This window comes from Meles meles, chromosome 10 (genome assembly GCF_922984935.1).
Source record: "Meles meles chromosome 10, mMelMel3.1 paternal haplotype, whole genome shotgun sequence".
Lineage (NCBI taxonomy): Eukaryota > Metazoa > Chordata > Mammalia > Carnivora > Mustelidae > Meles > Meles meles.
In genome coordinates, this window is record NC_060075.1 from 96,800,252 (window position 1) to 96,825,970 (window position 25,719).

At 55.4% G+C, this 25,719-nt stretch overlaps 1 protein-coding gene across 8 annotated transcripts in view; it reads right to left on the reverse strand.

The window, feature by feature from the left end:
• The window catches only part of TNS3 (tensin 3), a 200,427-nt gene that overhangs the window by 129,607 nt on the left and 45,101 nt on the right, over positions 1 to 25,719 (reverse strand). For 5 of the 8 annotated variants that reach the window (XM_046020349.1, XM_046020350.1, XM_046020348.1 and 2 more), the window contains exon 3: positions 16,170 to 16,207. The exons of 1 other annotated variant lie outside the window; for it this stretch is intronic. In XM_046020349.1, the coding sequence (XP_045876305.1) occupies positions 16,170 to 16,207 (38 nt within the window). Of the gene's footprint in view, positions 1 to 209; positions 231 to 2,789; positions 3,368 to 16,169; positions 16,208 to 25,719 lie in introns of those variants that run through there. 2 more of the 8 variants (XM_046020355.1, XM_046020356.1) reach the window with 2 other exon arrangements.

Consider the following 25,719-nt stretch of genomic DNA (forward strand, 5'->3'; position numbering starts at 1 on the left):
ACCCTGGAGCCTCCCCTCAAGAAGTGCCCTGGGCTCATGCACAGAATCTCCTCTTCAGCTTCAAAGGACAGCGGCCTCCCAGGCTAGGAACTTGGGAGCCAGCTGGAGCCCTTCCCGGCCACGACAAGGAGGTGGGGGCCCCGCCTGGTGGGCTTCAGGCCGCCCCCACCACCACACCCAGTGCCCGTACTCCTTACAGAGTAGACCACCTTTTCTAGAACTTTTCCACAGTGGGACAGAAAGCAGATGAGTGGCTCCGGGGTTCGGCCTCCTCGTCTGACAGGGGAGGTAGGAAGAGCGTGGGTGCTCCATCAGGCCGGCATGGGGCAGGCTCCTACTCTCCGGGAGCACAGACGGTCCCTGGGCAGAAGGGCGGGCTATAGGCGGGTGACGGCACCACGCCGGCCTCGTGCCGTCCTGGGAGGCCAGGATCCTGGCACCTGCCAGCAGGATCCCGCTCTGCTCTCCCAGGGCCCCCCACACCCCCATCCTCAAAGTAAAAACATGCACGGGAAGGGAGAGAGCCCGCAGGGATCTAATTGTCCCTGTGTCCTGGAGTGGGTGGCAGCATGACCTTGGCTCTTCCCGCCATGCAGACTATTTATAACTGCTGCTTATCTTCCGAATTTCCTCAGGGAACATGACACATGGTCATTCGTTCGTCTGGGACACACACGGCTCAGGCGACAGGCTGACTCATACTCTCGCTGGGGCAGGGCGCTGTCCCCTGGCACCAGCCCCTCCCTGCGCGCACCCCCTCCCCACGCGCAGCCCGGCACCACTGATCCAGTGGCTGGCGTCCCTGCGCTGACGGACGCCCCTCTGGAAACAGGAGCACGCCCTCACCACACGCGTGTCCGCAGCCCCACGCACGTGTCTGTCCAAGCCTGATGAGCGGAGGAGGGAACAGGGGATACAGGAACCAATAAATATAAACCACGAAGACCAAAAAAGGGGAAAAAAAGGTCTCTGGAAATAGAGGAAGTTACAGACAGGCGCCTATGGGGTGGTGACGGCCAGCCGGGCAGGCCCACAGGGCACGGAGCTCGGTGGTCAGGTCTGCGCATGGGTTATGTCCACACAGCACCCATGGGGCCCAGGGTGCCACTCTACGGGACACCAGGCAAGGCCATGCGAGGAACCGGGGCTCCCATCTTTGAAAAATCACTGTCTGTATCCCACCCTGGGGACTATTATTCAGCAATTATAAAACAAGAAAAGATCTTGAGGAACCACAAGTGCGTGTCACCAAGAAAGACGCCAGTGAGAGAGGCTAACGCTGTGCGATTCCGACTCAGTGACATTCTGGGGAAGACAGAACTGTGGGTACCATAACGAGATGGGTGCTGGCCCACAGGGGGGGAGGGGGGAGACGCAGAACAGAAGTGTCCAGTGAATACGGTCTGTGTGATGGTCTAACGGTGAACACGTGTGACCCATCTGTCCAAACCCACAGAACGGGCAGAGCAAGCCCTAACACAACCCGTGGATGCAGCTTCCTAAAATGTCCCCGTCGTCACTCATCCATGGCAACAAATGCACCCATTACTGCAACAGGGTAACGGGGAAAATCAGGAGGGAAGTCAAGGAGGAAATGAGAGTACCGTCCGACTTCTCTGTAAACCTAAAACTGTCCTTAAAAATAGTCTATTTGTGAGTTTTCCACTCGCTGCCTGGAAGCGTATGCTTGTCGGATGAGCGAAAGGGAAAGTCCTACGCAGCCCCAAAACCCACACGTCTTACACAGGAAGGCTGGGAGGTCTTTTGTCCAGAGGGCAGGTGTGTCCTGTGCTTCCCATGTTCTTCCCAGTCCCTGGCCAGAGGGGTTTGGTGACACTGCCCACCTGTCCCGAGGGCGTCCCCCGGAGAATGGGAGCAGGCTCCAAGCCGGGGCTCCTGAGTCCCAGTCCCGCCCCCCACTGCGGCCCCATCTGCGGTTGACAACTCTGACGGGCTCGGCCATGCTTCACGGAGGCGACCCGGACATGCCGTCAAGGAGGAGGCGTTAGCCAAGGCAAAAGGCATAAGCCACCATCTTCACTGGAGAGCAGGCCGGGGCGGGGGCCACAGGAACAGAGCAGACTCCCCAGCTCAGCCGAACAAAGGAGAAGCAACGAGGCTCCAGGCTTCCACTCCAGAGAACCGATCACAGCCCTGCTGTCTGTGTTCACCCACACCGTGACTAAACGCAAACAGAAAACATCCCAGGGCTACAATGAATTTACAAATGAAATTACACCAGGAGCGCCAAGTCAGAGAAGAAGGCGGGGCCCAGGGGAGAGCCACCGGCGGGCTCAAGAATGGCGGACACCTAGTTTTGCAAAGACCATCCTCAAACGGACACAGTGGGCACGTGTCCCCTGGACGTGGCTCACGCCAGATCCCAGGACGGGAACTCTAGGAGAACACACTGGCTTGGCCTGCTACATTGCAAGGGACATTTCCTCCCTTGGATTAAGAGGACGGCAGCGGACTCATCTCTGGCAGGGCTGTGGAGGGAGGGCACAGGGAGCACATATGGTCCCCCTTGGGCCCCCCTGCCCAGAACCTGGGATGTAAATGGCCATGCAGAATCCCCTTTGCATGTCTTGGACACTTGGGCTTCCCTCCAGCAATTCGATCTGACCAGAGAGTCACAGAGCATGGCTCCCGGGCTTTCCGCCAGCCATGCACCTGCCCCTCTGAGCCGCGGCCCGCCCACCTCCCCGTAGGACGGAGACACCCGGTAAGCATGTCACAGGCAGCTGCTCGTGGTTCAGGTCGGGTCAGTAGAGGTGGAGCCCGCTCACCTGCTTTCTGTCCCCATCTTACTGCAACCTCAGACCACACGCCCGGCGGGCCTTCTCCTCCGCTCACTTCCCAAAAGGCAACACCGTGGTGCTGGATGGTTTCCAGGTGCGCCTGGCCTTCCCCGTCATGCAGGGGCTGATGCTTCTCGATGTTCAGGATCTGCAGGAGCCAGGCCTGTCTCACCGACGAAGCTAACAACCCAGCAGCACCTGCCACGTGCTTTGGGACCTTGGGAGGAGGGTCCCCAATGTGGCGCTGTTCCCAGGGACCGTCTGACAGCAGGATGCCCACAGATCCCTGAGTGCACGGCCAGTGCATTAGAGGGAGGACATGGCTGCACCCTGGGGTCTGGGCACTGCCTCCCTCACCGAGTTCCTTCCTGTTCTGGAAGGTGGCCTGAGCACGGTCGCAGGAGAATGGGGCCCAGCTGCCATGACCAGGGTGCACTCACGGGGATGCCCACAGCTCATCCAAGGGCATCTTCACGTCCCAAGCAGGCCATGCGCTGTGTCTGTGGGTCCTGCTCGCTGGCCCTCACTGCCACCCAGCAAGCCAGAGAGTGTCCCTTTGGTGTGTGCAGTGCTGAGTCCCACAGAGGCCGGGTAGTGTGGGCAAATCCCACTGGGTCCAAACTCCACATTCCTCCCCTGACAGGAAGGGCTTCACTCTCTGACTGGGAGGATGGGGTGGGTGGGTGAGGGGCGGAGCCCACCGGGAGTGGGGGAGGGGGACAGGACCAGGGCTATCGGTGAAGGCCACAGCCCTGGAGAGATGGGAAGAGGTCTTCCGGGGACCATTTTATGGCCTTGTCGTGGCTCTGTTAGGGGACAAGTCACTGTAACCAAGGACAACCATAAACAAACAAGTCTGCCCTGGCCACACCTGGTTCTGTGGCACCTGCTGCTCGAGGTATGGGAAACTCTCCCCAAGCCAGCAGGTGGGCAGGTGGGCAGGTGACTGGGACAGGGAGGGCCTCGTACCCCAGGGGTGACTGTGCTCTGGGAACAGGAGTGTGGGTGCGAGTACTGCTGTGCCTATGTGTGACGTTGTGTCTGAATGGAGAATGCACGCATATCACTGCACACTCATGCTCGCCCCGGGCCCAGCCCTGCAGGAGCATCTCCCCCTGGGCACTGGGGCACTCTGGCCGACACCCCCGGGGGCTGAGCCGGGTCGGGGGCAGTGAGACCGACTCACAGGGTCTGACTTGGCCCCCCTGTTTACGTCTGGAAATTAAGATCTTGGGGCAGAAATTACAGCTCACACCCCATGGCCCGGATTGTTTCTCTGTATGTTCGCTCGACACAAGAAGCCCAGCGCTCTCTGTTGCCGATTCTTACGAAATCGTACTCCGGACAGAGCGACATAAAACAGTACTCCGCCACGCTCTCCGGAAATGCACATGTAACGAAGCCCCTGCAGAGGAACGGTAGAGCCGAGCCGACCTTTCTGGAGTCGTGGACAGCCCCAGTTGTGCTGGGCCACGTGAGCGAGTGCCACGAAAGCCCACACAAACCGGTGCCCTCAAACACGCGGCACATTTTCAGCCAGCCAGGTCAGCTCTCCCTGGGCAGGCATGGCATGCACTCCCGGTTCTGGGAGGGGCACCCGCCCAGGAGAACCCAGTTACGGAGATGCATTAAATCAGCGCACCCCCGTGCCCGTGGTAAGCCCGTCCAGCACCGCCACTGCGCGAAGCGAGGTGATACGGTGAAGAACCGGTGGGAGCCCGACCCCGACGGCTGGAGAGGCACTTTCCTGAGGGAAGCCCCGGAAAAGGCACGACCGTATGCTCAACTTGCACCATGAAATACAATCATTTTAAAATTCACCATAACGTGAATTGTGACAGGCAGGCCACCATGCAGTGACAGGATGACCTTCCTTGATCTTTGCGAAGCCTTTCCTTTATGAGACCAGAGGGCTATACCTGCCCCCCTATGCCCCACACCCAGCTGGACATACGGACGCCCGAGGGACCTGTCTGCTGGAATCGCGGGGGCTCCCCGAGTCTCTGCACGGAGCAGCAGTCCCAAGGGAGGAGGGCAGAGTTTTCTCCCGGGGGCAGAATCTTTCATGTTCTCTTCATCTTTTACGATTTTACAGCTCTGACTTCTGGGGCTGTGTGTTACTGATCGATAAACACGAGATGTTTTTATTTTCCCGTTACGTAAGATGGAGAAGAGATACAAGTTTAATTGTGTTCACCAGAATCATTACAGTGGATCAGAAACGGAGCAGGGCAGTGACAGGAGGGAAGCCCAGCACTGACATCCAGAGAGGGGCTCATGTCGGTCTCTCGGGGACGAGGACAGTCCCACAGATCCCAGACCTCGTACAGACATCTCTTCCCTCCCAGTCCCGGAGGCTAGAACTCCACGCATGGCATGGGATCCACACGTGGCATGGGATCCACATGCAGCACAGCCGGTTCCCCTGGTGCCTCCCCTAGGCGTGTCCATGGCCGTCTCCTCCCCACGTCCATGACTCGCCCCTCTGTGTGCGTCTGTGTCCTGATCCCCTCTCCGTCTCAGGACACCAGTCCCGTGGGGTCCCCTCCAGCCCCCTGACCCCCATCGAGGCCCCCGTCCCACAAACTGACACATTCTGAGGTTATGGGGCTCAGAATCTACCTGTGGCTCTGGGGGCGGGGCACATGCGGCCCGTGGCACCCACCCTCACAGTCTGACGGGGCCCGTGGAGAACGCAGTTCAACACGGGACATTCCCACAAGTCCGGCGGGAGCGGGGTCCTCTAGGCCGGGCCGGGAGGGCTGCCACAGGAGCAGGTGACTCGGTCTCCATCCAGTCTGCCCAGAGCTCTCCTCTGGGTGGGGGGCGCACTGGCGAGGGCAAGGAGGACCAGAGGCAGATCTGCACATCCCCCAAACAAGAACAGCAGCAGTGCAGAGAGACAGTTCCATGAAATGCTGATGGCCCAGACCCCATTAATTTACTCGCCTCCTTCGAGCTCTCCCAGGGGGCAGGACAGCCCAAGTCACCCACGTAGCCCCAGGAGAAAACATACCCCCACCAGTCCAGCTAAGCTGCCTGCCACACGTGGGGGCGGAGGGTAGGGAACTCACCTGGATCCTTTCATTCCGTCTTTCCTTCACGTTAGCAAGCAGCTACTGAAGGTTGCGTTTTTTCTTCCAAAAAGCAAGGACGGTAAGGCCCAGGTTGTGTCGGCCCTCAGTCCCGGCTCCATGGGCCCTCAGGGTCAGCCCCCCGACAAGCTCTATGATTCTAGTAACTTCTAGAGCTTAGGACACAGCTGCACACCTACCCCAGAGGGGGCCCTGTTCACACATGCACGCCGGTAGCAAGTGTTCGAGGTGGCTTCCTGACCCAACCAGGCATGAGGTGCGGCAAACGCCTGTCAACACTTGGACGACATAGAAAAGAAGTAAATTGAGAAAATCTGCTCCAAATTCACCTGGTTACCAATATTTATCCGAGACCAGAAATCTGCGAGTCCACTGCGGGAACAGTGTCCCAACCGTGCCCTTCCAGGAGGTGGGGAAGGGCCACCTGGGCCCACAGTGGGATGCATGCTCAGTGGCCAGCTCGCACTCCTGTACCTCAGCCTGTCGGACCAGATCAGGCCAAGTGGGGAGGCCGGGCACCTTCTTGAGTGTCTCACTTTCCAGGCAAGGAAGCTGGGGGCCTCAGAGATGAAATGTCGTGTGCGGGACCCCTGGAAATTAGACAGGACCAGAATGGAGCCCACAGACCCCTGGGGCCGGCACCCACTAGATTCCTGGGTCCTATCTTTATGAAAAGGGAAAAAGGAGATGGCATGTGATAGCTTCTTAAGATGCCGGTGGTTTGCCAAAGAACCAGAAGAAAATCTCATAAATATAACTTAATTGCAGAAAGACAAAATATATATTTTTGTAAAATTTAAGAAGCTTTTTAAAAACTGCTTTTACTTTTCTGGTCATTTAAAACAGCCAAGTCCGAGACATAAGCACACCGAATTCCTGGAACCCTTTCCACCGAGAAAAATCCAGGTCTCAAACCCAAGCCACTCCTCACGAGTGTTGCCGTGGCGGACCTGCGGACGCACCTGAGTGACGGGGAGTCGGTCCCAATGACAGCACCCATGTTGGTGAATATTTTCATTTGAACTCATCAGAAGAATCCAACAGTCTCCCCCACACGAACGCCTGTGAGCTCTTTCCAAAGCTTCGCCTGGGATGAGGGAAGCGGGAAGCGGGTTGTGTCACCCATGGCCCTTTGGCGGGTGACTCAGCGGCGCCCCCATCAGACGGAAGACCCGAGGGCAGGCTGGCGCCTGGGAGATGTGTCCTTCGCCATGTCCCAGCGGGGCAGTGGTGGCCAGCAGCCCCCATCCGTCCCCTTGCAAACCCCAAGGCAGTGAGGATACCACTGACGTCAAAGCAAGAAGATATGGGACTCTGACGCCCGGTGTCCACCTGCTTCAAGGGCAAGGCCACAAGCCTCAGCAGGGGCAGGCAGGGAGGGCCCCTGGTGGCGCAGGGGGCGCAGAGCACACGGTCCCCCCACCTGTATGGTCACACCCGACTGCCCACGGTCAAAACCATCAGCCCGTATTTATGACAAAAGACTGTCCTAACCGTGTGCTTATTCCAAACAAAACTTACTTTTTAGGGCGCCTGGGGGGCTCGGTCGGTTAAGTGCTGCCGATGACTCGGGTGATGATCCTAGGGTTCCGGGATCGAGCCCCGCATCAGGCTCCTTGCTCAGCAGGGAGCCTGCTTCTCTCTCTTCCACTCACCCCTGCCTGTGCGCTCGCGCTCTCTCTCTCTCTCAAATAAGTAAATAAAATCTTAACAAAATGTTTTTTAAAAATTTACTTTTAGATACAACACACACATAGCTTTTCAAAAGCACAGGGTGAGCTGGATAGCACCAAAAGTCCCTGGACTTTGCTCAGAGGCGCACCCGGTGTCCCCTGCCCCCCACCCATGCCCTCTCCCAGGGACCTAACAGGCTCAGATGGCCCTCTTCTATTTCTACCAAGCCCCGCCCCTGTTAGCCCCGCCCCTGCCAAAGCCACACCCCACACTTTCCATGAACAACTGTGTGGCGGCATGTCTTGGCACATAGGGAGATGGGGGAAAACGCCCCAGACCCGGTAAATAGCAGCCACTGGGCACAAGGTGCATGAGCCAGGAGAGACAATGTGGGGGACCAAACATCCCTACAAAGCACAAGTTTTGTTTGTCTCGGAGAGAGGAGCCTAGGAACGGCACATCCCGCCCCGTCCGTTTTTAACACGGTCCTCCTTGCCACGGAAAGGAGAGAAGACACAAACACCCCGCAGGCCTCTCTCTGAGGAAGGAAATGGTATGTTCCCTGCAGGCTGCTGAACGGAACGCCCCAAGAAAAGCAATGTCCACAGTGTCTAAGAATAACATAACGGACACTCTGGTTTTCACCAACTGTCCCCCGACCCTGGGACAGGCACACAACCAATTCTGACAGCTTGCAACTTATCACCAGACCTGAAAAAGAAAACACTCAGCTCTGGCGTCTGGGTGGTACAGAGGCAGCCGGCCCAGTCGGAGCCCAGAAGCGGGCGCCATGGGTTTGCCCCATCGGAAGCTCAGCTCCCATTCATGCTTACAAAGTCCCACTGCAGCCAGGATCTGGGGGGGGGACGCCCGAGACCGGACTGCAGCCCCAGCCCTGTCTGCCAAGTTCGCCTGGAAATGCCAAGGTGACTCCCTGCTGCCCCTCCATGTGGCCCCCTGCTCTCCCTGGGGAGCACAGAGCTTTCCAACAGGCCCCCGACACCCTAGTCAACACCCGCCACACGCCTTTTAAACATGCAGAAAAAACCTCTAAGAGGACAGAAAGTGACATAAAGGCTTTGGAATCAGCATTCTGATCCCACAGCCCATGCTGGTCACTCCGGCATCCTGTCCTCCCTGGCCCCTGACGAGGCTGCAGCCCGGAGTGCCCTCCTGCGCAAGGAGGGCTCATCAGGCCCAGCAGTGTGAGGCCCAGGGGACACCTGCAGGGTTTAGAGCCAGATGTGCAGAGACACAGGCCCCGTGAGCCACGTTCAGCCTGCAGGAAAACGGGAGGTCAACGCTTCCCGGATCCCTGCTCAAAATGAAGAGCTTTCCAAGATAACAAGCAAACACAGAATGAAACGGAAGCTGTGTTTTACAAACCGAAAGGTAGCGGTGGAGACTCCGATGCTGTTACAGGGTCCCATCCCAGCCCTGAGAGTGGGCAGAAGGGGGTTTCACTCCAAAAACCTGTCCTCTGGAGTCGCTGCCAGGAGAAAGCCGGCACCGGGATTGGCAATGCCCCAGTCTGGTGGCAACGTGAGCGATTTCCCACAGGAGGCAGGAACAGGCCACTCGGGCCCCACAAACGTGTGGACTCACACCACGGCCACCCGAGGCAGGGGCAGCAGGCACGGTCCTGACCCTAGCTGTCTGGGGACACACGTGGTCTGGCAGCAGGGGGACGGCGTTCAGGGGCGGCCATTGAGCAGAGGGCAGCCGCAGTTGGGAGCAAACACCATGAGGACCAAGCTGCGGGTCCCCCAAGGCCACCAGCATGTTCCCCTGACGGTGGAAGAAGGAGGCAGGGAAGTCCCCAGCAGGGGTGTGGTGAGCCCTCCAGGCTGGAGCCCCGGGCTTGGTTAAGGAAAGAATGAGCAGCAGAGAGGCGACTCGGAGGAGGGACCTCATCTCTTGGATGGAGCGTGGTCTCCGGCCTGGAGCTGGAGCACGGCCCCCAGCAGGGCCAGGGAAGTCCCCGAAATCTGCTTGTGTGGAGCCCATGCTGCCGGGCGCCGGCACGGACCGGACGGGCTCCCAGCGGCAGCAGCAAGTGAGCACCTGGCCAGCAATCCCAAGAAGGAGCACCCATCCTGGTGTCCAGGGAGCACGAAAAGACCCCAGCGGGGAGCAAGGATGCCAGCCCAGCACGCGCTCCCCGACACCAGTGCCCGCGTACGCCTCGTCCACCAAGACCCGGCAGCCAAGTCTGGGACAGGGCGGGAACGCAGCACAGGACGGCAGGCATCTGCAGATTCCAACAGGTGTGCCTGAGGCCTGAGGGCAGGAGCGAGGGGTCCGGGAGAAGAGCGTTCCGGGAAGCAGCAGGAGCGCCAGGTGCGGGCAGGCCGGGAGGGTGTGGGGCGCTGCGCAGCTGGGAAGGCCCTGCTGAGCCGCACAATGCGGGCGCAGAGGACAGATTCTGAACAGCTCGGAATGTGCGTGGGGCCGCATGAAAGACAGCACTGTGTCCAGACAAGGAAGTCGTGAAAGGAGCCCTTAGCTCACAACGAGGGTGAATGGAGAATGCAGAGTTAGTGCCTTCTAGAGAGAAGCCAGGATCGCCGTCGACACAGGCAAGCGGCAAGCCACCTGAATCCTGAGCTGTCTGTGGAGGGGACACGGCTTCTATGACAGAAGTGATGACAGGTGAACTGGAGTGCACGGGAGCCACACACGGCAGTACAGGGGTATGTGAGCTGGTCCACGGCACGTGGGCAGCCTAGAAGGAGTCACCGGGTCCCCCCCAGCAGGGAGGTCAGCAGGTCAGAAAGCAGAGCCCGCGCAGAGAGGCAGGGGGGTCACGCCGCCATGCCACTGGCTGTCACTGTGGGACCACACCCAAGGGGACCACCCAAGAGGACCACCAATGTCCTCCCTGGGATGAGCCCGGGCTGCAGCCAGGGAAGGATGCCAGGGACACAGGGAATATGGTGGCCAGACAAGTGGGAGTCTGGGAGCCCCTGGGAGGAGCCCCGAAGCCAGCCAGAGTCAAGGCAGCAGGGCCAGGCTCCGCTGACCTTGTAGAAGCTCTCACAGGTTGGACCCAGGCTGCGTGAGGGGCACAAGTGAAGCCAATTGAATGGGATCTGTGTGCTCAGCAGGGAAGATCCCATTCTCAGGAAGAGAGCATGGAAAGCACACCATCCTTTCCTGTCGTTTGAACACTTATGGAATGAGACGCACAGGATTTGCGCTATTCTGTACCCGTGACACAGCTGGGTTAGCAGAATAAGGACGCTGACCGCAGAGAGAATGGTCTCCAGAGACATGTGCCGCTCCAAGTTACCCCAAGCACTCCGACGGGACACATCCCCTCTAGAAGCCCCGGGGCCGGCTCCCTCCAGCTGCTGAACCCGGTTCTCGAACCTTCACAGGGGATGTCCACATTCTGACTGCATAGAGAAAGAAAGGAAGGCCTGAGCGTCTGTGGCTACCACAGGGCAGTCAAGCTCGGACCCCGGTGTCCTTGCCCCATGGTCTCACGGCCTGCTTCCCACAGCTGTGCCTAGAAAGGTCCACGGCCTCCTTCTGCTGTCCCAGAAGGAGGTCAGGCATGAGGAAAGGAGTCCCCCCTGTACAGAGTTTCAGGGAGCAGTGATTCCCATCACTACCACTTAAGAGATGAAAATAACACACCAACTGCTCCTTCTCGGTTTTGTCCACATTCAAACCCGGCCCCAGGGCAGCCTGGTATCCACGTCCTGTCTCCCACCCTGCACCAGGCACCTGCACGATCCTGCGAGCTGGCCTGCTTGAACTGACCCGCACGCCCCCAGCTCAGGCTCAGGTGCATGGACGACCCGAGGAACCACGTGGGATCCCCTCCATGGAAGGTCCCCTTCACACAAGGTGCGTACAGTAACATCCTGGAATTAATTTGCTAAAAATACGTCAAACCACGAGCACTACCATTCCTCCCATCATGTCTCGCAGACACAAGGGACAAAGGGCAGAGGCAAAGCTGTTGCACAGGCCTCCACCAGGCAGTGTCTATAAAGGACCATAAGACGCATGGACCGAATGCGACACGGTAGGAAAGGACCTTCTCGGAGGAACCTTCCAGAGGCACAAGTGTAAGTCACCGCACTGCACCATGCACGGATTCCCGTACTTTTGTGATGAATTAAAACCATGAAACAGCCTCTCGCGGAGCTGATGGCAGAGTCTGAGCTGGGGCTTGTGAGCAAAACCGGTGACCGAAGCAGGAATGCCCGCGATGCTGGCGTCCGTCACAAACCAAGTCGTCCCTCAAGGCCCAGAGCCCCCCACCAGCCAAGTTCCAGAGAAGCGCACCCAGCTCTGCCGGCATTTCCAAGGGAATCCCGAGAAGCCTGAGTGATGCCAAGAAGCTGCGGCTCACTCGGGGGGACAAAGGACCCGGGAGGGGCTGGCAGGTCCCAGGCCCTCGTGCATCCTTCCTGGTACAGACCCAGACGCTATGGGGGTGGGCCACGGGCTCCAGCCAGAGAAGGGGCAAGAGGGCATGAGCTAGGGGGTCTGGAGGCTTCAGAACAGGGGTGCCAGGCACACGGGCCAGCACAGAGCACGAAGCACGCACAGAGCAGGGACTCTGAAACCCAACGCCCTGACTGCTGGGACGAGGGGGCTGTGTGACAGCAGCCCCCATCTGCTGGATGGAAGCGGGGAGGGGCCGACGAGCCACGCCTGGGGCACACCAGAGCCGAGAGTTGTCTGGAGACCCAGGGGACCGGCAGACGAAGCTCCTGGCTAAAACTCCTCACTTACACCAGTGGCACCGGCTGTACCCCGGACCCACATCTGCGGTGGTTTCTGAGGACCCCGCAGGCTCGGGGCCTTGTGGCAGAGGGGCCACCTAGTAAACGCGGTCTCCGGCAGGTCACTGCGGCTCCTGAACCACAGCCGAACTTGGGGGCCACCAGCGCGTGAGGCCGGCAGAGGCAAGAGGGGGCCACCACTGCCTGGGTTCCAGACGTGGGAGGCTCTGGAGGGAGGGCGGTCGGGGAGGGCCATGCCTCAGCCTTCAGAGAGAGGAACTATGTGCCGGTCACAGCTCGCGGCTTCTGTTGAGAGGCTGGAAGCCTCCCAGCTTGGCCACCACATGACAGCTACGTGGGGACAAGGCACAGAGGTCCCTGCGGCCACCCAGGGCTTCCTCCTCTCCCAACGGGGGCTCCCACCTCACCAAGGGGGGCAGCCCTGGGGTCCCATCAAAGCACATCCAGAAAAGAAAAGAGGCGAGCTGGACATCCATGTTATTGAAGGGACAAAGGGGCCTGAGGACAGAGCCCTGGCTTTGGAGACAGATGGCAGGGGGCTCATATGAGCCCAGCGTGGGGACCCTCCACGAGATGACCGCTCCCTACCACCACGGGCGGGCTCCAGCTCCGCCAACTCACTGCTCCATCCCAACGTGGGGCCTTACGTTTGCAAAACAACAGAACAGCACATTCTGTATGGCTGCTGGTATATCCTGTGCTCCTGACCGACGGCTCCGTAAGAGCAGTGTGTGTCTGGGCTGACGGGAAAGGGACCCTTACCCGGGCCGTGGGGCAGACGGCATGGATTCCCACTTCTGCAGAGCTCCCATCCACTTGCCAAAGCCCACCGGGACCCCGCCTCTGCCATACTTGGGGGGTCCCACCTGGTCCCCATCACCAGCCTCCCGACAATGGCTTTCTCCTACTTCCCGTGGCTCATGCCCGTGCGTCAGCCAGCAGCCGGAAAAAACCAGCTCCCACCGCCCAGGCAGCTCACAAGGCTCCAGAAAACAGCACAGCTTCCCATGGAGCAAAGTATTTGCAACCCCAGTACTCCCCAGCCATTAAACCTAAATTATTTGCCTTCCCTAAAACCTAAATAACCAAGATTACCATAATTAACAGCTAAGAGCAAGCCGTCTTCACGTCAGACTGTGGACTGATCGCTCACCCATTGCACACAGAGAGAAACCGTAGCCCCGGGGGGCTTGCCGCAGCAGACAAGAAGCCCCCGCTGGGGCACAGGCATCCCAGCCCCCATGGGGATCACAGCCCACGCCTCTGCCTCTCTGTGCCCTCTGAGCCCAAGACCTTGCCGGAGGGGCCCTACTGCCCATCAGCCAGGAAGATGGTGACCTCAGTCCATGGTGGCTGCAGTCGAGGTCCCCGCCTGAGCCCCCAGCCCCCAGGCCCGGCTCGGACGGCTCTGTCCTTGGTGAAGCCGGTACAGTGGGCTTTACTTCACACTCACACGCTCGGCCTCTGTCACTCCTTCCACGTCCCCACCAAGTCTGCAGATGTCACAGAAGGAAACCACAGCGCCTGCCTTCCCCAAGTCAGTAAGTGGTCAGGCCGGGTCAGACATTAGGCCAAAGCCTGTGCTCGAAACCGAAGCATCACAGTTGTCTGCCGGAGACCCAGGGAGCCCTGGGGCCTGAGGCAGCCTGCGTGTGACACGCACTCGCGCCGAGCAAGGACCCACGCAGTCGGCGAGAGCCGCGTCTCAGCTCCTGGCAGACGGAGCGGCCCCGCTTATCTCCAGCGACGGCTGGGAACGTATGGCCGCTCTGCGCCCCATGGTGACGGTGTTACGGTTCTGGAATCAGAAGGGGCTTTGTTATTGCTGGTGGCATTCCCTCCTGCCACTCAAAGCTGGGTTATCGAGAAAAATGAATGCGGATACATTTCCCCCAGCCCCGATCCACTGAGAGAAAACGCTTATCTACCTCTTAGCAACATGCCAATTACTGTGGCCAGAAATGCCATCATCGGTGATAGCTAAGACTTCTGGAATATTCTTGGAGCCAAAGAATTCAATCCTCCAAGGAGCCAGCCCTGGACCGCCTTCAAGACGTGGTGCCGACAGCGGGGGAGGGGCTGCTCAGTTCTCCACTGCCAACCAGCAGTGGCGGGGCTGGCCATAGAGCCCTGCACACCTCAAGCCTCCCAGCGTGTGGGCGGGGGGCCCTCCGGGAAACCCAGACAATTCGTGTGCTCTGACACGTCACTCAGAAGCACACAGCACGCATGAGAGAGAAGCGCATTTGCAGACAAAGCCAAGGTTGGAAACGAACCCCCGGTGAGTGTGCCCCAGCAAGGAACACCTGGCCTCGGCCACAAAGGGGCCCCTCCGGAGGAGACCAGAAGGGAAGCAGATACGCCCTGAGGCCACACCACGGGCGCCTGTTCTGAAAGCCACTCGCACGCACATCCGTGACATCTCAGAGGCAGGGGATCGCGGCTTCAGAGGGCACGGCAGGGGTGCTGCTGGCCGCGGGGCGGGGTGGCGGTGCCGCGCAGGGCTCTGTACCACGCTCTCCGCGTCTCCTGCCTTCCAAATCCCCCGTCGTGGAAAGTTTAAAAAGAAAAGATATTTAATCTCTTTCTTGAAAAAACACAAAGGACCAGAGTAGCCCGTAGTTCTTGCCGACTCTGTGTGTGCGTGTGTGTGTGCATGTGAGGGCACAGATGTCTGCGTGAATGTGTGTGTGAAGTGTGTGCAAATGTGTGAACTGTGTGTACATACATACATGCGTGCCCACGTGGGTGTGAACTGGGCACATGCTTGTGTCTGTGCTTGTGTGTGCTCCCACATGGGTGTGAATTGTGTGTGCGCTCCCGCACAAGCATGAATTGTTCACGTGAGAGTGCATGTGCATGCTTGTGTGTGCTTGTGTTCCTGCATGGGCTTGAACCGTGCGTGCGTGCGTGCACGTGTGCGTGCGTGTGGCAGGGAGGGAGAAGGGATTCAGGATCCCCCCCCACACACAGAACTCACCACGAGGAGCCAGCCCACAGCGAACGAAGCAAGCTTCCAGCGCACCCGTCTGCTTGGAGCCCAGAGCCAGTTGGAAATGCTCAGCAACAGCTGACCCAGGAGGTGCACAGCAGCAACCAGACCCACACTCTCTAAAACCCCATCTCCCTGGGCATCCAGCCAGGGGGGTGGCCTGCGGGATGTGTGAGAGGTTCCCACCGAGGCAGGGCCGGCCAGTCAGAGGGGACAACGCATGCGCTCCTGGAAAATGTGGGAGGTGCGGATGTGTGACCCGAGCAGAACCCCAGGCCTCCGTCCCAGGGTGCCCACAACTGTCCACCTGCCAGCTCCAGGCCTCCTCACTGCCCCACTAGTCCAAGTCCTAACCCCGACCAAGCAGCCCAGGCCTCCAGCGCTTCGGGGGGCCCTCGGCAATCTAGCCCCTCCAAGGAACTCGAAAACCAGGGCAACCTTCCCCAAGTCAGGGCCTCGACTTCCCTGACAGCCTGACCACCCCGCCAACCCACGTGAAGCTGCCCTAAAGAAGCCCCCCAAATCCTCAAGGCCAGGTACATGCCCCAAACCCTATGCCTGCTCCACCCCAATGCCACGATGCGATCGTGAGAGAGAAGGGGCATCAGTTGGGGGACAAGGGGAGGACCAATCACCAAATTCTTGTCTGAAACCAGATTCTTAGCGTCCCCTTCCACAGTTAGGAGCACAGAACCACAGCGCTACATCTTCCTCTCGAGATGACATATATGCGTCCTGCCCAGGCATCTAGCAGCCCCTTTCTTGCGCGTTCCACGCCCGTGGCCGCTGGCCAAGGCGGCAGAGGCCCCTGCGGGGGCACAGCCCTCAGGAAGCAGCAGCTTACCTTGGCTTCACATGGCTTGTGACAGGAGTACTTGCAGGCTGGAAGAGAGAGAAAGAAGGGGAGTGCATTCAGCAGCCTCGGCAGCAACACGTCTCCCACCTGCAAACCACCTGCCCTCAAAGATCGGGGCAGAGGGAGGTCTGCCCTCACCACGCGGGGCCAGCTTCAGCGGCATGCGTGGTGCACCCGGCAGGCAAGGCCCCGGCCAGCCCCTGGCGGTTGGCAGCGGCCAGGAGGATGCCAAGCCACAACCGCGGGCTCTCCAGGGTCGCTGGAGGAGAACCGTGCAGACTCCGAGCTGTGCGGAGCCTCCATGTCAGCCTGGGAATCACAGCTTCTCCCCAAAGAGGGACGGGAAACCTCCCCTTCCCCACCCCCCGGCCTCAGGACTGGTGCCTTTCAACCAGAACCAAGCTGCCCATTCAGCGCCACACGCCCCACGCTTCCGGATAGCCTGGGAACGGACTGTCAGAATAAATCCACATCTAAATTCCCGCAGAGGAGTCCCTGCACCCAGGCCATTGTGTGAGCGCAGAGACATGCGTCCGTTCAGAGGCCCAGACAGCGCAGACTTAGAGCCAGAACCAATGGGGATTTCACAGACCCGCCCTCAGGAGGCTGCGGCTGGGCTGCCTGCCAGGGAGCACCCCCTAGACCCCCACCATGCGGGTCAGGCCTGCGGGCCTGCCCCAGCCACCGCCAGATGCCAGCATAGAGAAGGCAGGGGTGCAGCTGGGGCGTAGGGGAGGGGACCTGGGCTGGGCGTGTGGGGGTGGGGCCTTCACAGCCCTCCACAGCCATGCAGCCAAGGGGAGGACCAATGACCTCTCTGGACCTCAGCTTCCTCTCCCGGCACGACTGCGATGCCATCAAGGGACCCTGGTTTGAGACGACAAACACGATACCAGCGTACACAAGCAGGGTCCTGGAAGAACGAGGCCTCAGGGGGGTAGGAGCCGGGCCCCAAATATGGCTCAGCACTTGGAAGCCCAGAGGTTACACCCCACGCCCCAACACACACACCATCCCTCTCCTTCCTAGAGCTGGGGATGGGAACGCTGAACTCCTAAAGGTCCCTGCAGGACTGAAGAAGGATAAAGCAGACAAGTGACCTGGTCGCTGGCTGGCGGTCACAGGAACTCCAGCAGAGAACAGCCAGCAGCACTATCTTTGCAAGAACTATTTTCTAAATGGTCTTTCTATGCCTCCGAGGTCTGGGAGATTATGCACAAAGACAAACGTTTACTCTGCGTCTCCTAATGGGTGCACTGCACAAAGGCGATGAGTGATTTTCTAATCAAGACAGACTTGCCTTTGGAATAAAAAGGGCTTTCCAGGGTTTCCAGACTAGAAATGTAGACAGAAGCGCAGCTGGGTCTGGAGGCCAGCGTGAGATACCAAGGGAGAGAGGACATCGTCAGAGGCCCCTGGCCTCCAGGTAAGTGAGAATTAGCAGAAATACAGGGAAATAATTCCCCTAGCCCCAAAGGATGCTCAGCCCACATGCTGAGTCGGGCAGGCGGCCAGTCTACTGGCCGCCTGGGACAGGGGCATGAATCTCATGGCTGTCAGACCCCAAGATGGCCCGAATGACCCGTGGACCCGTGCCCGTGTGCAGTCCCTCCCACAGTGGCTCGCAGCTGGTCTATGGATGAGGCAGAACACAGGGCTTACAGACTCCACCCTGAGTCTCAAGCCAGTCCCGCTGAGGATATCCAGGTGCTAGAGCAGCCCCCCGGAGAGGCTCCCATGGGGAAACTGAGGCCTCACACCAACAGCCAGCACCAGCTTGCGGCCAGCTGGGGAGGGGTGCTCTGGCCCCGGTCGTGCCTTCAGATGCTGCAGCCTCTCAACAGTCCCTGAGCCGCGCTGCCCAGCCACGTGACTCCCAAATGCCTGTCCCACAGAAGCAGGGAGAAGGGATGAGTGCTGCTGCCGGGCAGAGCACCAGCTTCTGGAGTAATTCATCTGCAGCAGGAGGTACTCGCTACAATGGGCAGAAAGGGCTCTGGTCAGTGGCAGAGTGACAAGTGGTGGGACACACTCATGGTGGACGGCCAACTCAGCCATAAGAGCCCACGGCCAGCGTAGGGCGAAGCCATTACTTCCACAAAGTTTAACTAATCACAGCGACCTCGTGTAAACCAGCCAGGCACTAGGGTGAACCCACTGTTTCCAGGAGGTAGTTGGTGATCCCTAAAGTTTTATGGGTGGCCCCCGGGGTCTTCCTCGGAATAGCGGCGATCTGGTGGACAACCTCTGGGGGTTGTGCCTGGCCGTGTGCACAATGCTTTCCCGGGTGCTTCTGCTTGAGGTCCTGTAACCACCCCCTCAAGCGAAACCCAGTTGTGGCCTGTCTCCACCCAGCTCCCCACCCAGCCACACGTGGCGTTTCCAACACTTACAAATGCTTAAAGTGGGCAGAATCCAGGCCAGGTTTCCAATCCTCTCGCCTACAGATGGATCCAAATTCCCCCATACCGTCACCAGCAGCCCTGCCCCGTCCTCCCATCCCCTCGACCCAGAGCCTCACTCACACCATCTCCACGCACCCCCTTGGCTCTGCTCCACTGTCTCTGCCTAGAACTTCCCACACACCCTTCTGTGTCAAGCTGACTTGTTTCTCTCTCCAAGATTAAAGGAGGCAGCCGTCTTCTCCACCAGGAAGCCCTCCATCACTCCTCTTAGGCTGGGCTATTGTGTTCCTGAAGCCCCCAGCCTTCCTCCCCAGCCTTCATCCCACTGCCCCTCACTTCATAAATCATCTCTATGTCCTTCTCCCACCACCAGACCAAGCTCGTCCAGGACGGTGTCCTTTGCTGGGAAGCACCAGCCTCCAGTAAGAGTGGCAGGAACGGGGGGATAGCAGCAGACATGGGCGGAGTGCCCACCATGTGCCAGCTGTCCCATGGCAACACCTTCCATCATGCAGGCTGGCTGGATTTTCCCTGAGCGCCCAGAAAGAGCCACAGACCTTCTGCATGTCTACCGATGGGAGCCTGGGGTCCTTCCATGACACCTCAGATATTACCCACGCTGGGTCTGCCTTCAGAATCGGGGGCACACGGGCAGGGGCCCTCCCTCTCTGACAGCCATGCCATGTGATACAGTCCCCAGGGAGAATGGAGCCCATGGAAAGCACCAGAACTTCCCCCAACAAAGTGCATCCCCAAAACTGCACAAGACCAAAGGGACACGTTTACTCCGACTGCCTGCTTCTCCCCAGCACGGGAGTTGGTGCCCTGTTGTTTCCTTCCAGTTTTCCTGAGTTGTAATTGACAAAATTGTATATATTTAAAGTGTACAACATGATGATTTGATACATGTCTACATTGTTAAATATTTGCCACAATCCCGTTAATTATCACATCCATCACTACCCGAGTATGTGAAAGAGAGAGAGGAAATGCCTAAGATCTATTCTTGCAGCAAACGTCAAGAATACAGAGAAGTACTGCTCACCACAGTCATCACGCTGTACAGTAGATCCCCCAACTTATCTTGCAACTGAAAGTTCGTGCCCTCAGACCAGCAACTTCCCATTTCCCCCACACTCAACCCTGGAAACCACCATTCTACTCTGTTTCTCTTGAGTTTGAGGTATTTTTGGTTTTTGTTTTTGTTTTTAAGATTTCACATATACACAATACCATAAAGCGTTTGTCTTTTTCTGACCTATTTCACTTAACAGTGTCCTCCAGGTTCATCCAAACTGTCGCAGACTCCAGGGTTTCCATCTTATGTGGCAGAATAATTTTTCCTCATTTATATACCATGTTTTCTTTATCCATTCATCCATCAATGGACACTCAGATTGCTTCTATATCTTGGCTATTGTGAACAATATGAGAAAGAGAGGACAGATATCACTAATGATTTCCTTTCCTTCAAATACATATACAGAAGCAGAATTACCAGATCACATGAAATTCTAGGTTTAAAGGTTTGAGGACCCTCCATACTGTTTTCTATGGTGGCTGCACCAGTCCACATTCCCACCAACAGAGCACAGCATTCCCGTTCTCCACAACCTCAGTGATACCTGTTTTCTCTTATCTTTTTCACGACCGTCATTCTAACAGGCGTGAGATAACTCATGGTCATCTGCGTTTCCCTGATGACAAGTGATGTTTAGCATCCTTTCATGTACCTCTTGGGCAACTGGATGTCTTCCTGGGGAAAGTGACATTAAGTTCCTTTGCCCATTTTCTAATCCCATTATTTAGTTCCCTGCTATTGAGTTGTAGATGTTCTTCATTTATTTTGGATACTAATCCCTCATCAGACATAAGATTTGCAAATATCTTCTCCCATTCTGTGGGATGCCTTCCCATTTTGCTGATGATTTCTTTTGCCGTACAGAAGCTTTTGAGGTTGACACAGTCCTATTTGTTGATGTTTGCTTTTGGTGTCATAACCAGGAAATCGTTGCAAAGACCAACACCAAGGAGATCTTCCTCTGTCTTCTTCAGATCCTTTTATGGGCTCAAGTCTTACATTTAAGTCTTTGATTGCAGCTCAAGTTAATTTTTCTGAGTGGTAAAGAGATAAGTGTAGCTTCATCATTATCCATCTTCCCGGCACTGCTGCTGAAGAGATTATCCATCCCCATTATGGGTTCTTGGCAACTTTGTCAAAAACAGTTGATCAAACATGTGCGGGTTCACTTCTGGCTTCCCGATACTGTTCCACTGGTCTATGTGCCTATTTTTATGTCAGTACCACACTGTTCTGATCACTACAGCTTTGTCATATAGTTTGAAATCAGGTGTGTAAAACCTCCAACTCCATTCTTTCTCAAGAGTGCTTTGGCTATTTGGGGTCTTTTGTGATCTCATCTGAATTCTAGGGTTGTTTCTATTTCTATAAGAAATGCCACTGGAAGTTTGATAGAGATTGTGTTGAATTTGCTAATTGCCTTGGGTTGCATGGAGACTTCAGCAATATTAATTCTTCCAATGCAACAACCTGGGATAGCTTTCCGTCTATCTGTATGCTCCCCCGTGTCTTACAGTTTCCAGAGTGCAGGTCTTCTACTTTACTGGTTCAACTTATTCCTAAGTATTTTAATGTTTTTGATGCCACTGGAAATTAGGTTCTGTTCTTAATCTCTCTTCTGGATTGTTCACTGTTAGTGTTCAGAAACACAACCAATTTTTGTATGTCGATGTTCTATCCTGTCACTTTACCCCATTCACTTATTAGTTCTAACAGTTTTTAGGTATTTGTTTCTAATACTGGACTTTTATAAATTCTAGGCAACATTCAGTTGTATAAACAGTCCTAAATTACTATGTTAACAAAAATAATTTTTAAAAACTCCAGTGGTCCCTATAAGGAGCAGAATCTGTGCGGGTTTTAAGAGACTCTCTGCCCCATTCCCAGATGAAAATCAACATGTTGATCTCAGCATTTCTGGGCCCATCACTACGTCATTTTCTAAGGCCATGACTCTGCCTCCTGAAACCATGACTGACAGTTCTAAATACAGATGTTATCAAATGCAAGCGTTACACAAATTATCTTCATTGTAGTTTTCCTGGCATCCCATTACTTCCACTTACATGAAAATGAAATGAATCCCATTAATCCTAAATGCAAAAATGTCCCTTTCACTAAAAAACAACGACACACACTTGCCTCATTACTCTCATGGCCTTTTGCTCCATCACAGCCCTTGTCCAATTTCTTCCTGCTGAAAGCATCAGCACACCCTCCAGGCTGAAGTACAGAGGCCCGACACCCTGGGGCTCAGTTTCCTCACCTGCAACACAGGTGGTTGGGAGGACAGTAGAACACAACGTGCAGAACAGGGCCAGCTGGGAGCTCCTCGGATGCACTGAGCACGACCACTTCTATTACTGTTCCTGGTCCAGAGCCACACAAATGCACCAGCTCTGTTCTCCACACACTTTCTCTTTGTGTCTTCTCTGCATTTCAATGTCCCTCACTTCTGGGTGCTGAGCACCCAGTAAACAGCAAGGCCGGAATCTTCCACCCAAGGCCAAACTCACGGGCCACTGGGACGTTCTTTCTGCTTCCACGGGCCTCTCTCCACATAACTTTCATGTGACCCTGTATCCATGTCACCCCGAACTCTCCTCCAGTAACTGCCCAAACACCCTCATGAAACAGCGAGTGCTTACTCCTGTTTTTCCACTGGTTTGTGCCTCTGGGTCACAACCCATCACCACTTCGCACACCTGCCACCTCTGCACATAAGCACATGGCCCAAGGAGACAACACACCAACACACATAGCAAAAGACACCTAATGTCTCCTGAGAACCACCACATACTCAGTACATAGTTTCAGGACACACTGCTTAACCAGTATTCTTTTCTCACATTTTTATGATTCCATAAGACCAGCTGGGACATGCGCACTGAGAGTTCCTCGGCATGGTGGAGCTTGGGAGAAGCACTTGAGTGGGTGGAGGCTGGCAGCTGACCAAGCTGCCTTCTCAGGAAACACCACTTTTGTCTGAAAGAACTCCAGGCAAAGAATGCATGCTCATCAGTCTCACCAACGAACAAAGCACGCCTGCCATGGTGAGGAAAACAACAGACAGACAGCATTTGGCCAATGACAAAATTTGAATTTTGAGTGGAAATTACAATTTGGGGAGATATGCATCCATGCCCATGAGCTTGACAAGTCCTACACTTTTCTGATAGACTTAACACTGAAATGAACAAATATGGGGGAGGGGAATTCTTGGTATTTTATAACAAATGCGTTAACATTCAGAAAGCTCTGCTGAACTCATTGAACCAGCATTTTCCAAATGACCACCGTATGGTGTCCCACAGTCACGCCTGGCTGTATACATACACTCAAAGGGCCAGATAGGCTCATGGATCTTAACAGAACAGAGTAGGGAAAGTCATTGACACAGTTCCAGATTCAACACTGAAACTAAGCTTTAAGAAAGATCACTTGGGTCTTGGTTTGTTACCCAAAGAGAACACCCACAGTAGTCTGAAAAGGTCTTCAAAATGCTTCCTTTTTCAAATACATATCTGCACGAGGCTGGATCTCCCTCAGATACTTGAGCTGAAACAACATGTTTCTTTTGGTTCATTTTATGTGTCAACTTCACTAGGCTACCAGATGCTCAGATAGCTCAGATATCTGGTCGAATGTATTTTTGAACATGTCTGGGTGTGTCTGGGAGGGTGTGTCTGGATGAGCTTAATATCTGAATCTGAAGCCGTAAGTGAGAGAAACAGATTGCCCTCCCAGGCAAGGGTGGGCCTCATCTAATCTGGTGAGGAACCAAATAGAACAAAGGGCAGAGTAAGAAAGAATTCTCTCTGCATGACTATCTTTGACCTGGGACATAGGTGTTCTCCTGCTTCTGAACTTGGACTCAGACTGGAGCTAAGCACCAGGTCTCCAGCTTGCCAAGTGCAGATCTTGGGCCTTGGCAGTCTCCTTAACCATGTGAGCTGACTCCTTCTGAAAAATCCCATTGGTTCCGTTTCTCTGGAGAATCTTGCCTAATACAAGGTTGGAACAGGTTGAATGCAGAAGCAGATAGGAGGTTCTAGCCTCTCTATTAAATCATGCATAACAGAAGCACAAAATATACACACATATATACACCCAAAAACATCACTCTTCTCCTATTACAGAATGAGAAGCAGAACAAAGTGATATCAAAGATTCCTTCCTGCCATGTAGAAAAAGAATTTACCAAAGCAGGGCGCCTGGGTGGCTCAGTGGGTTAAAGCCTCTGCCTTCGGCTCAGGTCATGATCCCAGGGTCCTGGGATCGAGCCCCACATCGGGCTTTCTGCTCAGCAGGGAGCCTGCTTCCACTTCTCTATCTGCCTGCCTCTCTGCCTACTTGTGATCTCTGCCTGTCAAATAAATAAATAAAATCTTAAAAAAAAAAAAAGAATTTACCAAAGTAATTTAAAAAAATTGTGGGGCGCCTGGGTGGCTCAGTTGGTTAAGCAACTGTCTTTGTCTTTGACTCAGGTCATGATCCTGGAGTCCCAGGATTGAGTCCTGCATCAGGCTCCCTGCTCGGCAAGGAGTCTGCTTCTCTCGCTGACCCTCCCCCTTCTCATGTTCTCTCTCTTTCTCTCTCTCTCTCTCAAATAAATAAATAAAATCAAGACAAAGTAAAATAAAATAAATTACATATCCATAAATAAAATATTGGGTAGCTATTGAAACACTATGATTTCTAAAAATCTAACATGTGACAACACTTATAATAGGCAAGACGAAGAGATGTTAAGCTACGTAAGTTAAAAAATACTCTGTAAAAACAGACACAACTAATGGGCTTATCCACATGTGAGCACTCTGGGCAGGACGGAGGTGTCACCCCAACTCAGGTAAGCAAAAACAGACCTTCCAATACATCTCCCTGGAAAAACTGGCTAACTCATGAAAAATAGCAGAAATAGTGCAAATTCCAGATGAATCAACCATGAAACTGGATCAGAACTGGAAAACCAGAAGGAATATTAGAATAAAATACGCAGAACATCCTTACGGCCACAGAGAAGGGAAAGTGACTTAAATAACAATCAAACACAGAGATTAAATGAAGTAATGGGGAGGTTTGAACAAGCCGCGCCTTAAAACTTCCCCGAGATAAACACTCCACAGACAAAATCAGGCAAACAACTGCCTGGAAGGTTTGCCATGCAGAAGGTCTAATACGGTAAGAAATTCACATGCCTGTGGGTCAAAGTCCATCAAAGGTTGGCAAATGTTCTGCCTGATGTCACGGATAAAATGATTAATATTTATAAGATAATGAATTCTTTGAATTCAAGAAGGAAAGATAATTAATAATCTAATTTTTACAAAATAATTGTGGGTGCCTGGGTGGCTCAGTTGGTTAAGCATCTGCCTTCAGACCAGGTAATGATCCCAGGGTCCTGGGATCAAGTCCTGCATCAGGCTTCGCAGGGAGCCTGCTTCTTCCTCTCCCTCTCCCTCTCCCCCTGCCTATGTTCCCTCTTTCTCTGTGTCTCTGTCAAATAAATAAACAAAATATTTTAATAAATAAAATAAAATGAACACCACAGACACCACAGTGTCCATTTAGAGGCTCAACCTCAAGTAATAACCAGGTGAATGAAAAATACAATCCAGGGAGATACCACTTTTTTTTGAGTCCATCGACTTGCAAAAATGGAAAGCCGCCAAGCAACAAGCGAGAGCGAGTGGAGCTCAAGGCCACAGGGTACGGGGTGGGAACCCATTCCCACTCCACACTCAGCAGAGCCCTGCATCCGAGAGGGCCCAAGGTCCGTGGTGCGTGTGCTTCTCATAGGTCATCCAGGCCTCGATGACACACACATCCAGTCTGCCAGAGCGCTGTCTCCACCACCACACACCAGCTCCCGTGCACACAGGGGTTTCCAAAGCCCGGGGTAAGAATCCTGGCTCCCGCCGCACCAGCCACGGTCCAGAGCATCTGGCTCTAAAGCACCAGACATTTTTACATGTTGTCTTGGAACTGCTATTCTTCCAAATGTCCGCAGGAGCCTCGGGAATCCAGGCCACGGTCTTACAGGACTGTC